The sequence below is a fragment of the Apis mellifera genome, linkage group LG9 (assembly GCF_003254395.2).
Source record: "Apis mellifera strain DH4 linkage group LG9, Amel_HAv3.1, whole genome shotgun sequence".
NCBI lineage: Eukaryota > Metazoa > Arthropoda > Insecta > Hymenoptera > Apidae > Apis > Apis mellifera.
The window spans coordinates 12,215,555-12,233,960 of NC_037646.1; the positions used below are offsets into that span (position 1 = coordinate 12,215,555).

An 18,406-nucleotide genomic window follows, 5' to 3' on the forward strand; every position below is an offset into this window, starting at 1 on the left:
GTTTCGTTGATCGCGAAAAAGAAATTCTTAAGAATTTCATTAAGAGAAAAATGCAATACTTTGTTATTATTGCGTATTATTTAATAACAATTCCTCTGTATTTTCCTCTCAATCGTTTCAAGTCTAGAAAACATTGAAAAAAAAACGAATGAAATCTTTTATTTTTTTCCCTCTACAATCAAAGAAACTTTATATCCCCTTTTAATAAAAATATATCGAGAAAAATATTCGAATAATATATTTTCTTAATGCAATTTTGAATCCATTCAATATTTATATAAGTACTTATATAACGTACTCATTCTTTTTTATTTACCAAATCAAATCAAAAGAATAAAAATGTATCGGATCCATGATCATGATACACGATTTCTCGTGGAAAATTTATTTTAAATAAATAATATCCAATTTATTATTAAAAAATAAATTACAAATTCAATCGATAAAACTTATCCTATTCGACCGATAATTATTTTACCAATCATTCCTGATAAATTTTACTATAAAATTTACATATATCTAGAGTATCGATCGAAACAATTTATTTTTAATTTGAAAAAGAAGAAGAAGGGAAAAAAAAAGTACAAAGAATCTTTGTTATTCGCAATTCTTGATAAAAAGTTTCGAGCGATTGTCCATCGTGGTTTTCCGCCTCTCGGAAAACCGTGTTTGGCAAAGAAGATAACCTCGAAAATGCAAATCGGAATATATATATATACATCTGAGTCTATGTATTAAAGAAAGAGAGGGGGAATATCTAAGGAACATCGCCTCGAGAAAATAGCGTATCCTCGTCGTTCCGGAGCCAGCTAGCTACGGTGTTTCGTCAGCCGATTCGGGGAATCCCTTTGTGCTGCGAAATTGGTCGAGTTCACCGGCTTGTCTACTATAAACAAAGCTGGTTCTAGCCACCGCTCTGGTAACCGTCCAACGTCCATTTCGTCTTGCAAACGAAGCGAAATTCGCGTCGTTCGATCCATCCAAGAAGGCAAAAATGGTCAGAGCTGGTGTTTCAAAAACACGTTCGCGCCATCGCTTCGCTCTCTCCCCCTCCGCTCATTCTCGGATAAAACTATATCCGATCTACAATATAGATTGTCGCTATTCATCCAACAATTTTTGGAAAAGAATTTTCCATATTTTCTTCTCTCGGAATAAATCCTACGTTTTATCTATCCTGCTATTTATACACGTAAGGATTCGAGCGACAAACTAGTATTTTCAAAAGCATTCGTCGGAGAAGAATGGAGACATTGTTGCGTGATCCGTCGCGAACATTCATCCGTTGCGTCGAGAAATCCATCGGTCAAATCCGTAAAGGTTCATTTTTCTTACGCGACGTCAGTCTTGGTATCTTCCACGAGTTTCTCTTTTGTTTCAACCCAGAGATGAAGAGAAGAGAAGAAGACGAAAAAAGAAGGGTGGAGGGATGAAAATCGGGAGAAAATAAAAAGCGCGCGCGGAATTGTGAAAACCGAGTTTACGTTTCGGAGCAACGAGTTTTAGACAACGGAAAATTGAATAACGCATCAAATCTGCAGATGATTACGACGATGTGACTTTATTTAACAGTTTTTAATCTTTCGTCCGATAGGAAAAAATAATCGAAGAAATTGAAAGATCGTATATTTTCACGCGTCGATTTCTGCAACTTTCGTTTAAATGAATAAACATTAATCTTTAAGTTAACCTTTAGATTTTTTCGATTTGATTTTTCTATATTTTTCTCCAAACAAGTTTTTTTTACGATGTTCCTATCCCTATACGTTTCTAAATTCACTGTCTCTTATCTCCGACTACAATTCTTCCAGAAATTTCGCGATATAACTTTCCCCAATAATATTATTTCCGGTTATTTCAGTTATCTCTCGGATAATTTACAATGTTCGACATAATTACAAAGCTTGGGATTATTATTGTTTCGACGAGGAGGAAAACTTGCGAACGAAACGCGATAATTTGCAAGTCCAGAACCACTGGAAAATTCAATGGAACGAAAAGCGAATGCAACAACTACTGTTCCGACTACCGCTCGTTGTTCGATCAAATTATTCCTACAAAGATATCAGTTAATAGCATTCTCGCTAATAATAAACGTATCGTATTGAGGGTGAATGGCACTGGCACTTATTTTCGGTTTAATTATTATCGACTAGGAATCCTAAAATAAGGTTTCCAGCGTCGCAAAGAGGACGAAGGAGGAAAATGATGCGACGAGAATAAATACGTGGCGGAGAAAATCGTTCGTAAATTTGATTCGTCTCGCTCGAATTCGGTGAAACAGATTGGCCGGGAAGAAGTTGATGGGAAGAAGAATGATAAATAAGGGAGGGATCGACGTTTACGAGATTAAAATTCTCGGGCAGGCAGGCAGGCAAATCGTGGCGAAGATGGAAACGAGGAAACACGCGCGTTTCGCCTAATTTTAATCAACGCTGATTCTGCGGTTCGTTCGTTGCTCGTCTCTCGTAGAAATCGTCCGCTCTCGAATCGTCATATCGCTCTCTGCGTTTAATCGTTTAATGCCGATCCTATCCAATTGTTTCCCTCCCGTTTACGCTTTTTTTATTTTACCCACGTAAATTTTCAATCGATCCCTCCTAGATATTATGCTTTCTTTTTTTCCATTCATTTCGATTCCTCTTTCTCCTTTCCTCCATTCTTCCCTGTTCCGTAGCGAACAACGAGCCGTAGAATTCGAGCTCCTCTTTATTGGATCGAGAAAGGGTTTGAATAGGATGAGAATCGTGAGAAAGAGAGCAAGGGGCTATCGATCGAGGATAAAGTGGCTATGCAGATTAAGAATTGGCTTCGAGGCACGTATAAAAACCTGGGTTCTTATTTATAAAAATAAAAAAAAAGAGACAAAGTGATTTTTTATATTCTTTTTTTTATCGTCTTTCATTTCAATTTCAAACGAGTTCAAAAATATGTTAAATATACGAAGAAAAGATCGTTAAAAATATGATTTCAGATAGGTCGGAGAGATTTTTGAAATCGTTTTTAAAAATTACGCGGAATGATACTCGGAGATAAGAAGAATGGAATGGAAAGGAAGAGGAGAAGAGCGAAACGAAGTTTACACGACGATAATGAAAAAAGAAAATATTTGATCGTTTTAATGAACGGCGTGTAACGCGCGTGGTCAGGTGACGGAAGGAAATAACGAAATTTTTCGAGCTTTTGTTTGACGTTCGTGAATGGAGCGAAGCGTAGCGCAAATAACGAAATATTTTGCACGACGATTCGTCAAGACGGATCGATACAAGTTTCGAATCGCGTCTATTACGTGTACATATAAATATCCATTAAAGGAATTTAACTCAATTTGTTGGCAGAATAATTTTCATCGACACGAGCAGTAGTATCGTGTAATTAATCGCGCGCAAGGAAAATTTATTGAATATTCGATAATTGAAAAACAGAATTTACGCGATTATTTCGAATAAACACTAAACTCGTCGAGGAAACGTCGAGTAATAATTCCGATTACGTATCGATCGCGAGTTCATTCGCGAATTCGAATTGTTGAACGATTATATTGCGCGAAAAATATTTGCACGGGTGATACGTTTATTAGATGGAAAAAAGATTATTTTCGTCCAACGTTTAATTTTTCACCATTTCGTTTCGTTCATCATTATCGAACTTTTTTGATATTCGATGGATAGAGAAGAGAACCTGTGTGGAAATTGTCACGATTACGATAGGAGAAAATGAAATTTTGTATACGAATTTTTTTTCGCGTATCGAGAGATGGAGAAACAAGAAGAAAAAAAAAGGGTAAAAATTCAACGAACTTCGTTTATTATATACTCTCTCTTTCTAGACTAGATTTTCAATATTCACTGTCACCGATCCGTATAAATTTCATCGATATCCAATTAATTTATACTTGGCCATACTAGTTATCGAATCCGGATTTGGGAGAGGACAATACCGGGTGCGCATTTGATAATAATTATTCCAGTTAACCATGGATTATCGAATATTTAACGTAGCGTAAATTACATATATATATAAAAAAAAGAATATTATCGATGACGAGAAAATTATTCCGGTAAATTGTGTATTTAAAAAAAAAAAATAGAATGGAAATTTCAAAAGAGCACGTATCGCTAATGAATCATCGATACGGTTGAAACGGTTGGATGAAATAAAATTATGGAAGGAAGAATAACGGGCATTAGGATCGTTTTATTATCGGCTAGTATCGATGAAAACAGATGTCGATACAGATGTCGACTCGATGGATTTATCGACGATTGTTGTCAACGATAAATTAAGATCGAAGGAAAAAGTAGGAAGAAGAGAGATATTTTAAAAAGTAACTCATCGTCGGAATGAAACGGGTTACGTGAGAATTATAATACATAACGAAAAACGACATAAAGAAACCCGTAAATAATAAGATTATCAGAATCTCTGGGACAGTGGACGTAAAAGTTTCAACGAGTTGATTTATCGAACTTTCTACGACGTGTCACGCTTCCGATTCGCGACATTGAATTATAGCTGATACTTGGAGATATATTTTCCACTAATGTTCCAGATAGACGAAGAACAGGTGTGGAAAATCGATGGAAGAATGATCGAGGGTTCGATATACGCGTATTAATTCGTAACGAGCAAAGAGATGAAATGATCGATACGATATTATTCAAAATTGGATGGAAGAAAATGCATTTTCGGATAATAAAAATCGATAAAATAGCTATTTACTTTGTCGTAAGTTTTTATACAAATTTTTATACAAGAGACGTCTCGTGGGATATCTGTGGAATATTTGATAGAGTTTAAAAAAACAAAAAAAACAAAAAACGCGTTTGCACGCGTTCGCGATGTAAATCGATTTTATCTATCGAGATTCTTGGATGGTTTAACAACGTGGGAGAGAAAAAAAGGAAAAATGAACAGATCCCGTTCGAATTATTCGTCCATTGTTCCGATAAAAATAGCAGAGGGTAAAAATGCGTTGCGTCCGGATGAGAGATCATCGCTGCGTGACGAGATAATCGAACAAACTCCAAAACGAAACTCGGTTCCACGCAAATGCGCCAATTGGAATCGCGCCTCGCGATTTCAACCATTTAGGATAGCAGGCAGACCTGCCCAATTTCTACTTTTCCCGAATGGGACGGGAAATAAATGACAATTTTCTATCTGTTTCTAGATATTCTCTTTCGAATTCGTATTTGCTTTCACTTCTCTCCTTTCATCCTTGTTTCCCGCCAATTTCAATTACATCCCTCGATCGAGTTTCGAGTATCGCGTTGTTGAACGGGCAAAATTTTTCCAATTTGCTCGTAATTCTTCTTTTTCCCTTCCCTTTTCTTTTTCAGTGAATTAACGCTTTTTTTTCTTTTTCGTTCTAAAAAATATCGATCGATCCCGACATAGTGATAACACAACAATAATATTTATTCATTCTTCACGAGAGAATTTAAATTACATCCACGCGTTAATCCTGCTCCCTTAATCCCGATTGTTATTTCCATGAATCTAGAACGAATCTAGTAAGAATGGAAAAACAGAAAATAACGATAGTCGAAGCACGATTATTTCGTTGTATCTGTACGCGACGGTGGGCGAAATCTCGAAGGCGTTTCATCGAAAAACCAAGTCTCGTTCACGGCCCGATTCAAATTACGATTCTGAATTCGAGGCAGCCGCTCGGTCTCGCCAACTTAAACGTAATGAGAACTTTTATCGTTATCACGAGGGGCAGCGATGCTCTCGAAAGAGGAATAGGAATCGCGAGCGAATAATCGAGCTGTGCTCGTTTCACGGTTGTTCGCGAATCAACCCGGCTTATCCTCCATTAACAACGGTATTTCAAACATCTCGAAACAATCCGTTGAGCGGGCCTCCCGTCCAATTTTTCGATGAAAAATCGGAACAAACGACGACGAAACATCGAAGTTGCCGTTGAAATTTTTCGCATTCAGAATTTTTTTTTTTTTCCCCCGATATTTTTAAAAACTCGAATTATACATGGTGGAAATAAATCCTTCGTTTTCTCATTATCTTTGAAGAAACTCTTTAAAGAACAACTTTTTCGAATCTCTCTATATATAATATTTAGACGACTTTTCTTGATTATAAATCAAGAAAAAAAAAGGATAGAAAGATTTCGAGACCGAAGAGGAAAAGGAAAGCAGCGGAAACCATTTTTCCACGCTTTTTTCTTCGAATATCTTGCTGCTCCTTTGGGACTAGAAAAGGATGCGTCGCGTTGAATAATCGAGAAGCGAATTTTCCGGTTGAAAGAGACACGCTTCTTCGTTCCTCCATCCCCTTCGTTTTCATTCCATAAATCGAACCATCATTCGTTCCTCCAGCTTCCACCTCGCTTTTATCTCTTCCAACGATGTTATTAGCTAAAACTAGCCGCGTTATAAGGAAACGTTAAGGAGTTACCGATTAATGGGTCCAGCGTGGATTAGATCTCGCACGCAGAATCGCGTCTCTCGCGTTAAGGCGTATCGATTTCGCGAGGAGGAGGCGGCTCAATTAGGGGCATCGCGCGCTACCTCGTAATTTCCACCACCGTGTAATTATACGTATCACCGCGGGGCTGTTGCTCGCCTCGTATATAATAAAGATGTCCGCTTTTCCCCTCTCTTTTGCCACTGGTCGGGGCGAAATTGAAGCCAGTGGCCGTGAAAATTTCTACCGGCGGAGCGGTAGAATCTCTCGGACTCGGGAAGAAGGGTGTCTCGGACGAGAAACAGGTTCGAGAGGAGGAGGAGGATCGAAGAAAAGGAATCGGAGGAAGCGAGAGGAGAGCGACAGAGATTGAAAATGGAAATAGAGGGGTGTCGGTCGGTAGGCGTGTCTCTGTGTATTAGGTTTTAATCATTCGGGGGATGAAATTTTAGGGTGTGTAGGCGTGGTAGTCTGCTCTTCTACCGGGTACAACCCTCTTCCTGCCTGCCTTCCTGTTCCCCCTGCCTGCTCCCCTTTTAAAATCTCGCGTATCCGCGTTTCCACGCATTCCATTCTCCGCTAATTTTCGAGATTTCGAACGGCGACAAACCCGATCGATCCAAAACCTTTTCGGTCCAAAAACGATCGGAGAGCATCGATCCAGAGAAATAGTTCCTATAATGGAAATAACGTATCGTAAAAGATTGTACGATTGAACGATACGAAATAATTGAGAGCAAGCCCGATCGATAAACCATTAACGAATCGCACACTTTGAGCGAGCGCATGAATAAAATACCATAAGCAGAAAATCATTATTCACTCGCTCGTAAATAATAAGTTGGCAACCGATCGAATTCATTTATCGTCCTCTCTCTCTCTGCACGCGCGCTCTCACCGATTTTCAAATAAAGAAAATCTCGTACTCGTATTCTTATATACGTGGTGTATATTTAAAATATGACGCGTTTCTTTCTTTCTTTCTTTCCACGATATTCCACGATATAATTTTAAATTCGGTCCAATTATTTCATTCGTTCACAATTGAAATTTATTCGTAAAAAGTATATATCACGTGTATACTACTGCCATGTATAAATGGATACACCTCGCCGAATCGTAAACTTTCTTTCGTTCGAGTTTCCTCTTAACCACTTGCCGCAAGTGTAGCAGCTCGATAGAACGCTCGCAGGGTTATCGGTCGCGAAACTTTATCTGTCAGCTGTTACCTCTTGAGAATAGCCTGGAAAGGGTACAGCTGCAAATAGAGCAAATTTTTCTTACCTCTATTTTCGAACACCCATCTTGTTCGAAAAAGCAGCGAATGATTTCAATCTTGAAGGGGGAGGAGAGATGAACAAATGTCAAAAGTCGACGACCGAAAAATTAGTTTCCATGTGAAATAGTCGAATTAATTTTTAATCGATATTAAAAAATTCGCCATCATTCGTCATCGTTATTATTGTTTCGTATATTATTATATTCATAACGATTTTTTCGCATTTTTGTTTAACTTTATTACATTATTTAATGGAAATTGTCCTAATTATTCAATTTTAATCGCATAGTTGCAACGTTGCAACATTTGAAATATTTATAATTCATAAGCAAATGTGAGTATAACGAAACGAGGAATATTTTAATATTATCTCTACATTCTATTCTATAGAATGTAGAATTATAAATTTTCCGAATTACATTACTAATTCATTTTCTCGATTATGATAGTATCGTGCGATACAATCGAATTAACAACATTTACTTCTCGCTGCATCACACGTGAAATAACAATAATTTCCATTGCGAATCTTCATTAGAAATTAATCATTAGAATGTATAATTAATTGTATTAATATTTACATAATAATTGTACAAAATAGAAAAAAAAAAGAAATCATCCATCATTGCCATAGAAACTCGATCGAAAATATAAATATAAAATAGGAATATTAAATTATTTCGCGTTATGAATAATAAAGTGATCAAGAAATTTTCAAAAATGAAAATTGATCAACGAATATGCATGCTCGAAAAATAATAATTTGCCCCGAAATTTGGTAGATCCCTTATATCGAGCCCCGAAGAACTGTACCTCGCCACAGGTAGAACAAAGATTGGTCCGATGTTGGAAAAAATATGCGAGTCTGCGAATTGCAGGTAATCTGCAGTAAATTTCTTCGCAATGAGAATACGTAAACCGCCCCCTGAATCGCCGATCTTATCTCCCCATTTATAATATCCCTCCTCCTCGTACCCCTGTTTTTCAAAATTTACCCGAAAAACGAGTTCTCCACTATCGATATCGATCGTTTAAAAACGACTTATTTCGCGTGTTATACGAAAGAAGATTATATTCGTCGTTTTGCTCTTCGCATCTATCCCGATCCGACTTTATTGCTAGTATCATTTCTCTGATGGCGCAAATCGAAGACCATTGTCGAGCGAGACGAATAACAGCGTGTAACGTGGAGAATTATCGCCAAAAGAACTAGCTTCCAGTTTTATCCGATGTAAAGATGGATAGAGAGAGAGAGACGGTGGACAAAGTCGATCGATCTATCGACCGATGTCAATATTTCACTTGGACTCACTTGGACTCGACAATTTCCGATATCGGCGCAAATTTCGTAGAGAGCGTTCCGGCTCTCCGTCAACGCCACCGATCCCGATTTTCCATTAATTAAACGAGCGTAAATGGCCGGTGACCCGGGCCCCGGGAGTGCGCGTGACTGGCGGAGGAAGCGCTCCACTTCCGCAACTTTGCCCGCCGCGCCGCGCCGCGCCACGCCGTTAAATCCTCGTTACCGCCAAGATTAATCCGTCCGAGGGATATGCGAGGGATACCGGACAACTCTTACCACGTGTAACGTGCGCGATTCATCAAAAGCCAATTATTAATTCGACCGCGAATATCTTGCCGAACGGAACTCGATGAAATGTTCGCTCCACTCTCTCTCTCTCTCTCTCTCTCTCTCTCTCTCTTCCGTATACCGAGACGAGGGGGGTTCATCGACGGGAGGGGTTAAACGAGAGATTACTCGATGAAATTTAAGTTGTTCGCTTGTTGTTTGTTGTTGTTGTTGTTGTTGTTGTTGTTGTTATGGCGTGTGGTACAGAGTGAGAAGCCGTATAGGAGTATAACAGCGGATAATTCCTCCGGAACAATTTGATACGAGTTTAGAAGCTGATCGAAAAGTTGCATCGGAATTGCGTGTGCTGTTCTGTGCCGCAGATTTCAAGTGATTTAAATAGATTTTAAATAAATTCTTTCTATTATTTTCTCTTCGTCGTTTTATTACATTTATATGAGTATATATTATGTAGTAATTTTTTTTTTAATTTAATTCAATCAAACTAAAAAAAAAAAAAATCTTTTTGAAATATTATAAAAAGAAAGCAACGCCTCAGCTGTTGCAATATTCGTCTAATATTCATCCCCAAATCTCACAATTTCGTTACATAGATATTCTAGTACAAACTAGACAAGGATTATTTCGAGGATAAAAATACGTCTAAAAATCTCTCCCTTTAGCAGTTGACACGTAACGCAAAAAATGTTTTAAAAAGTTGCAACGAATAAACAAAGCCGACCTCCGCGGGAATATAAAAGCGTATAATTAAAATTAATTTTCAACTTTTTCTCATCCTAAAATTCTCTCTTTTTGGATCGAATTAAAAAAAAAAAAATGACAAATTTTTGATCCTCCCTTCGAATCGATTTGTGGTGGAAATTTATATTATTGGACATCCATTGGACGTCATATTCGTTTCTCGCCGCAATTTTCATCCTCTTTCCAAACGATCGTACGAGAACTATCGATCTAAAGTCAAATATTTTTGTTTCATTTGCACGGAAATCCTTCCAGCATTTACCTACTTTGCTGAAAGGGAGAAAAAAAAATAAATTCGATTTGTCCGTGGGAGAAAACAAGAATGTACGAGGAAAACGGATGACAGTTCACGAAGCGAGCAACTATCGAGCTCTTTTGACTTTTGCCTCGGTATAAAACTGAAATCCTCGAAAACCAACCAAGTTGAATCAACTGAATCGTTGCCACTGCGCTGGATTAAACAAGTTGAAACATCTTGAAGCACGTTACGAAACTCGACATCGCGAAATGTTATTCTGAAAATTCAACGAAATGAAACAACAACTCGTATTATTCTATCGAGAAGCGCGTTAAAAAGTTTCGGATTAAAAAGTAGCGGCCTCCTCTGTCAAAAGTCGAATAATTGCCAACTCGATCGGTGAACGACACCCATGGACGCTGTATACAACATAAAACTTTTCTTTATCATAAGAAGACGTAAATATCATTCGTTAACGTTTCAATTTATTTTCTAAAAGTAAAGAAATTCGCTTCCTCGGTGTTTAAAAACGAGTGGAACGAAATAGATCACTCGATACGATTTTTAAAAATATAATTTATAATATTTCGTGAAAATTGTTTATTCGAGAAAGGAAAAATTACGCAATATCGAAAAGATTGTCTGCAAGATCGGACGGTGGACGTCAAGTTTAATACGAGCGAAGAGGGAAAAGTGTCGCGAATATAGTAGGTATATCGTTGTTTCCGCGGTGTACATTCGCGTGAAATATCTTGCGTCTGCAGAGCTTGCCGTTCCGATATTTCGCGATATCACGCAACAAGGCGAAAATACCACCGGCCCCTTATCGATTTAATCGTCTATCTTTCGTCGGCCTGTTTCGTTCGCCCGCGCAAAACGCGCCAATGTTTTAACATTTCGCTCGAGCGTGAAAGCGAATGAAACGAAAACGAGAAAAAACGAGAAAAGATGGAGCGATAAGGGGGGGAGAGAAAAGGATCGATCGATGCAAGAATGGAAACGGTGAAGAAAACTATACATTTAGAAGAAAAGAAAAGCATATATGTATTTAGAAATGGTTTACGAATTTTCTTGAAACTGAGGAGAAGAGAAGAATCTAGTGCTTGTTGATTCTCAGAGAAGGGGACGAAAAATGGGAACAAAAATTTATGGGGAGATGAAAAAATAAGAGACGCGTATGAACGAAGATTAGGAGAAGAGAAAACAAGAATGTACGAGTTGACGAGTAAAGTCGTACAGAAGAGAAAAAGAGAGAAAGCGTGTTGAAAGGAGGGGTAAGAAGAGAGTGGAAAAGTAAGTAAAACGGAAGGAGTATAAAGGAAAGAGCGAGAATTGATAAAAGACGGTGCACGGCGAAAAGAAATGGAATTGGAATTGGAACGAAGTCGCGAATAGATATAAGTAAGTATGTATAGCAAATATTATTGCGTAGCAAGAGAACGATAGATACAGGAAATAAAGGCAATAAGAAAAATACGAAAGGATATTTCGTTCGATCCGATAATATTTTTATAACGAAAAATAGATCTTCCGTGCGTTTGTTGCCTCTTGCGCGCGTGTGATTTAAAAGGATTCCATCGAAAATGTCACAAAAGAAAAGAGGAGAAATTAGAGTAAATAAATAATTGGCAAGGATGTCGGATTGATGAAATATTCGTCGTTTATGTCAAAGTGAAAATTCGATACGGATTGTCCCGTTGTCGATAATACGTTCCGAGCATTGGACAGGAAACACCGATCGTTAAACCGATTCTTATCCGAACCGCTGCTCCCTTTCTCTCGTCATTCCTATCTCTCTCTCTCTCTCTATCTCTATCAATTTTCTATGAATCCACCGATGAACGAAAGAATATGTAAGAGGAACAAAACGGAAGTGGAAACTCGAAAATCGAAATTGCCAATTCGATCAAAAATATATTTTGGAAAAAGCGGGTTCCGGTTATCAATATCGACGATCGAAGAGGAAACGTTTGCTATCTCAACGCGTGGCTCACTTAGATGAGTATTCAATTTTTCCATCCAACATCGCGATCTTACGTCTCTTTGTTCGTTCCTTCGTCAGATTCAAGAAGAACGACTGATCCAATCAAGCTTTCTTACTCGATTCATCAAGGAAGATGTTGATTCATTATTTGGAAATGAAATTTCAACGAAAGAAATTTCAAAGAAAAATTGTAAAATTGACATATTTGAAGGATTCGATCGGAATATAAGATAAAGAGGAAAGTTACATAAGCGAGAGAAGTAAAAGATTTTATTTATAAAGGATCGAGCGATCCGAACGGAAGAGCTTAGAAATTTCTTTCTTTCGCGATAATTATAATCGTAACGCAAATGGAAGGCAAATAATAGGGAAAACACGAGGGAGATGCGTCGTTATTTGAGAGAGAGACACTCGACCAGAAAATATTCCCGTGAAAGAGATACCCTTCTCGAGAAATCTTGTAGCGCTCGCGAACATGTTTCCTAATAAACGGACGAAAAAACGACATGCTTTTCATCAAGTATCACTCCTATATTTTTCTTCCTTTCCTCGAAATGATAAAATATTTCGATTCGAGTATTCGATATTCTCGCGCACCTCTAATAATTATTGTATTTATCCATCGAGATCGAACGACACGGTAAAAAAATATGAACGAAGAGAACGATCCTTAAGAATCAATATTTTCTCTTAAAAAAAAAAAAATAAAAGAAAAGATAATAAAAATTTTAAGATATTCTCGTGGTTCGAAAAAAATAAAACGTACGATAAATTACGAATAAGAATTAGATTTCGCTTCTCCCGAGGCAAAAGTTTCAAAGGGAAACGCAAAAAATCAGTGGATCGCGTCGCTTTACCCATTCGAGCCTAACTGATCCAGAAGCAAAACTGGAGAAAGATGGTGAAAAAAACTTTGGAAGAAACGTTGAACCGGAAAAGAAAGAAAAGAGAAGGAGGAGAAAAAGAAAAAGAAATGATCCAATAAAGAGGAGGGGATCCGGTTAAAGATTCGTTGGACGTACGTAGATGAAAATTCCAAAGCGAAGAGAGGAACGATCGAAGGAGATAAGGAGAGAAAAAGAGAGAGAGAGAGAAAGAGAGAGGAAGCTGAAACGGTGGATACGAGAAGAAGAAGAAGAAGAAGAAGAAGATCCCTTCCCTTTTCTCTATTTTCCTTCACGAGGAACACTCTTAGCCGTTTTTCATTCCGGAAGATCGATCCTCGATGCCGCCTTCTGCCTGACCTAGAACGATCAAAAGGACCACGAAAATCCTGTAGAGAGAAGAGGAGGAAAGGGAGAAAGGAAGACGCTTCTACTCGAGGGAGTGAAAGAACGTGTAACAATAATCAAATACCGCGGGGAGTGGCTCGACCTCGTGGGAAATAAAGTACGATAGCAATGGAAATTGAGAATTCGATCGGTGAAAAGCGATCATCGGGTACAAACGCGATACCGCTCGAGCAACGCCACTTGCCTTCGTTACTTCCAATATGTTTTACTCCTATTTACCGAATAACCAGAGATTTTTTTTTTATCACGATCCTGAGGAAACGAGATCTTCGCGAGTTTTCAATTTTTACGTTCCACATTTTTTTCCCCGTAATCTGAGATTCGAGCAACGAAGAATTCATTTTTCAAGATTTTTAATTTTCCCAACGTCCTCCCAAACTTGATCACAGATAAACGCGAAACGATGCTGTTAATTCTCTTCGAACAACAAAGTTTCTCGCGGTCTCTCGTAACTCTTATCGATTCGACGATCGTTTATTCCGTTTAATCGCACCGTTGAATCGCTCCAAGATTTCCTCGCTGGATCATCCTCGAGAATTATCTCTCCCTTTCGGCCATATCTGTTCACGGCAGTTTCATCGCCTACAATCAAAATCTTATCGAAACCTTATTCTTTGCCTCGTCAAACTTCCCCTATAAAAAAAAAAAAAATTCTCACGCTTTGAGATCGAGCAACTAATTACAAATTTTCACCAACATCTTTGCGCGTGGATAGAATTATCAACTAGAAAAACGTCGATACGTTACACAGGAGAAACATCCTTCTATCTTTTCTTCCATTTTCGTTGATTTGAAGGATCTCACGAAAGAGAAAATCCAATTTTTCGTCGTAATTTCTGAAAATTATTCGTTCCCTCTCTCTCTTTCTCTCTTCAATTCAGACAATTGAAAAAAAGGAAAAATGATTTTGTCAAAATTTTGTCTTTAAATAAATGTTGATCGCCATATTTTGCACGACTGTCGATTGTAACGATCACGAAATTTCTTTGGGTTTCGATAAAACCGATAGAATCCGTCCATTCGATTAATAAAGGAAATCGAGAAAAATCAACGATTCGATTTCGCCAACAATAAAAAGACAACGCGTTAAAAAAATCGTAAAATGTGTTTAAAAATTAACTCGTCGTTGTTGTTGCAAGATTAGTCGAGACGAAATGTTGTTCGCTCGAAATTACCGCTCGTTTCTCTGTAACGCGATACGCATCTCGAACGAATTCAAAAGGATTGAAATAAAAATATATAATGATCCACTCGAGAAGTGAATCTATCCACTCTTCGTAAGGAAATACGCAAAAGAAATTTAATCCCAAGAGGGAAGTTATACATCTCATTGGAGCATTCGTACACGTCTCCATTTTCCTCCATTTCACGATCAAACACGCGAAAAATTGCGATCGTTCGAGCACGTCTCGTACACGTTTCATTATTTTTTCACATCGCGCCGCGTCGGTCATCCCTTGTTTCGCCGAGTTGGCCTTTCAATTTTCATCGAGCGATCCCGAAGGACGCGTGCCACTCGAAACGGACAATCGGACAGAAGCCGAACCCATCAAACATGCAACAACGAAAAGTAACGGAGTCGTTGTTCTACTCGTCCTTATCTCGCTCGAATCTCTAAATAATATCGCGGCGCCACGCCTCGAGACCAATTTCCATCGATCGGGGAGATCCCCTCTCTCGAAACCTTTCCGATTGCTCGATTTTCCCTTCGAAAGGGGAAAGGAAACGAGATTTGAAACGGATAGCGAGGAGGCCGAATCGTGTAACGATTAAAGTATAAGATAAATGGAAATTGAAGGGACGGAGAGACAGTTGCGTCGGTTGGTCTTTAGCCACCGCTTCTGCTGTTATTACGAGCCATTATGAGCTTCAAAGCTGGAATATGGAACAAGTTACTATATACGCCACTTGGTCTCATTGTTTCGAGGGCTGCTTTAAAATAATTGCTAAGCGCTATTGTCCACGCGACAATCACCACTTTCATATCCATTACATTCACAGAAGCGAGAGGTGTTGTCTCGCGCTAATCCTTCTTCGCTGAATCGAAAATGAAACGACCAACTTTAATAGCATCCCTTCTCTTTCCCATTCTTTCCGCCATCGAGAAAAATGGAGAATAAGAGATATGCCCACGCTACTTTCGCGTGAATGACAATGAATTTTCTGTAATTTTTTCGTCCCCCGAAAACAACGAGTAATTCTGTGTTTTCGCAATCTGGAAGTAAATTTATAAACGTTTTCAATATTTTTTTTCTTCGAAAATTGTTTTTCGTGCAACGTATATGTATTACATTTGTAATACAAATATTGCAAAAATCAAGCTATAATATTAATATTTATTTATTATCAATTTTATCCCGTAATTGTATCATTTTAAATAATTATTTCTACTCCTCTATGGTACATTCGTAGCTGTCCCATAATTTTTCAAATTTTCAAAATTCTTTCTATTGGACAATATTCAAAATTCGGGTAGAAAGAGAAACGAGCCGAGCAAAATTTCTTTCGATTTTCGACGTAGATCGACGCGTAGCACATCTTTTTTCGAGTGGACGAGTCGATATACGTACATATAATCTTATTATTATTACATTCTCGTATCTTTATATATATACACATACGTATCTTTTTTTCCTTTCTACGTCTCGTTTCCCTTACAAATGGAAATGGGAGCAAGGGAATCGGTCAAACTCGAGCCAGCCAAACTTCGCTATGGAAATTCCACAAGAGTGGCAAACATAAAGAAGCTCTTAGAGGAAAGCATGGAAAGTCAAAGAGCGTACGGGTGGCTCTAACACGAGCTTTTCGTGGTATACGGTCGACATACCGCAATCCCATGAATTTCTGACGGCAACTGGGGACAAAATTTTGGAAAAGTGTTTCTAGTGCCCGAGATGTATTATTAACCGATTAATTTACGATTAATTGCACAAATCTCCAGCAGATTCCCCGTGGATCCTGGAAAATTCGCGCGTAATAATTGTCACTCTCTTCGTAGCTGAAAGGAAAACATATACGTATGATGTATGAATTGTTAGATTCTTTCTTTTTCCAAAGATCATTCAAAGATTTACGTATTTCGGTTCCAGGCAATAAACTGATCTGCGATTGCAAACTAGCGTGGATCTGGGGTCTCAGGAACGAGACGAAGAACGTAAAGCTGCGGGACTCTCTGGAGGAGCTTACTTGCTTCTTGGAGAGCAATAACGCAACGCTGAAGATGAACAACAAGGAAGATCTGGAATGGAACGAGGCGCTCGAGAATGCACGAAACGCTGGTAAGTTCGCGCGCTACTTATTATCGCATTCTCTTTCCTCTCTTCCTACTTTCTCCAACTTTTCTCCACCGTTGTAACGCGTTCTTACGTTGCTTGGATTTTCAACCATCTGCGACATACGAACAGATTCTTGTTACTTAGTCAACCGTAATAACCTAAGTGTTACGATACGAATTCATAATCATTCGTGATGATTAGTCTTGGATTACTCGACTAAAATTATGAAAATATGATTCATCTCGATAACGATTTTTTTATTAACCTCGAATAATTTTACTTTAACAATATTTTAATAACAATCTCGTGTAGGATATTTTTAAGTTAACGCGTTAATTTTCATGGAGAACGGAAAAACGTCCGAATCGTAATCATTCAAACGTGTCTCGGTGAAGAAAGAATAAGGATCCTTCTTCGAATCTTTCACTGTATGTCGGATAATTAACAGAATGGGATTCCTTTTTCTACGTTTTGTTTTCAAAATTTACGTTGAATCTTGTCCTATATCGATTTCTACAATTTCGATTCAATTTTAATCGTCGAGATAAATTTATTTATTTTTTTTTTCTATATATATATCATTCGTTTCATGGAGAATTCAAGCTCGAGAAACCACTTGTTTTCGTTTCGCAATTTCTTTAAATTAGTAAACAGATGATGTCGTTGGAAATTACTGCACGAGAAATATCCCGAATGCAATTAAATTTCAACTATAAATAAAGCTTTCTTCTCATTACAAAATTAAACAAATAACATTCGTAAAATTTAATTTTATCATTGTCTACGAAACGTTACGTTCGTCTCGTTTCCCCTCGATGCGTAAATGGGAAGAATGAAAAGAATGGAAAACGGTCGTATTCGACTACCGCTCCATATACATTCTCTTCAAATTTTCGATTCTCCCCTGTTACAGAGGAATATCGGAGCGGGAATTCGAGAGACGGCAGTATCGAGGACGATGACGCTTACATGGGCGACGAGTACGAGAGTAAAGACGGATACGAGGATTCCTCCTCGAATTCCGATTTTCAACCAAAGGTAAGATATACGTTTACCTTTCATATTTTCCTTTCTTCCAGCCAGGGGAACGGTATCGATTCCGCGTCGCGTTTCTTTCCGTCTCTCGCAAAATTAAACGTCCAATGATCCATCGTTGTTGTATCCATCCATTCTATACAATTCGTTTATCGTGCTTCCATGTCATTTTTCCAGGAATGATCGAATCTTGAGGTTTTTATTATTTTCGCGGAGAACCATTCCAGTTAAGCATAAAAAAGAAACGATATTTGTTTTCCTGTATGTAGAACGTTGGCAACAATTTCCTCTCTTCATAAAACGTTTGTATCGCGAACGAAAATCGCGAGGGAATTTTTTTTCAAATCGATTTATTTAAGCGTATCAGGGATAATCAAAATTTTAAGAAACACGAGAATTCGATGAAATTGAATGACATCGTTTACAATAGCCGTTTGAAATTTAACGAAACAACGGCATTTTTCCGAAACGAAACGCTACCCCTCTGAATTATAAAACGTTGTTACGTAATTTCTTATCGCGGACGCACATACCTTCCATTT

General features: G+C 38.0%; 1 protein-coding gene and 1 long non-coding RNA gene across 4 annotated transcripts in view; one reads left to right on the plus strand and one right to left on the minus strand.

Annotated features, from left to right (window-relative positions):
- Nucleotides 1-18,406, plus strand: part of LOC724269 (connectin) — a 190,043-nt gene that overhangs the window by 166,065 nt on the left and 5,572 nt on the right. For both annotated transcript variants that reach the window (XM_001120061.5, XM_006567352.3), the window contains exons 4-5: nucleotides 16,644-16,832; nucleotides 17,743-17,867. In XM_001120061.5, the coding sequence (XP_001120061.2) occupies nucleotides 16,644-16,832; nucleotides 17,743-17,867 (314 nt within the window). The remainder of the gene's footprint in view (nucleotides 1-16,643; nucleotides 16,833-17,742; nucleotides 17,868-18,406) is intronic.
- LOC102654831 overlaps nucleotides 1-18,406 on the minus strand; it is a 158,365-nt gene that overhangs the window by 124,749 nt on the left and 15,210 nt on the right. The window lies entirely within an intron of this gene.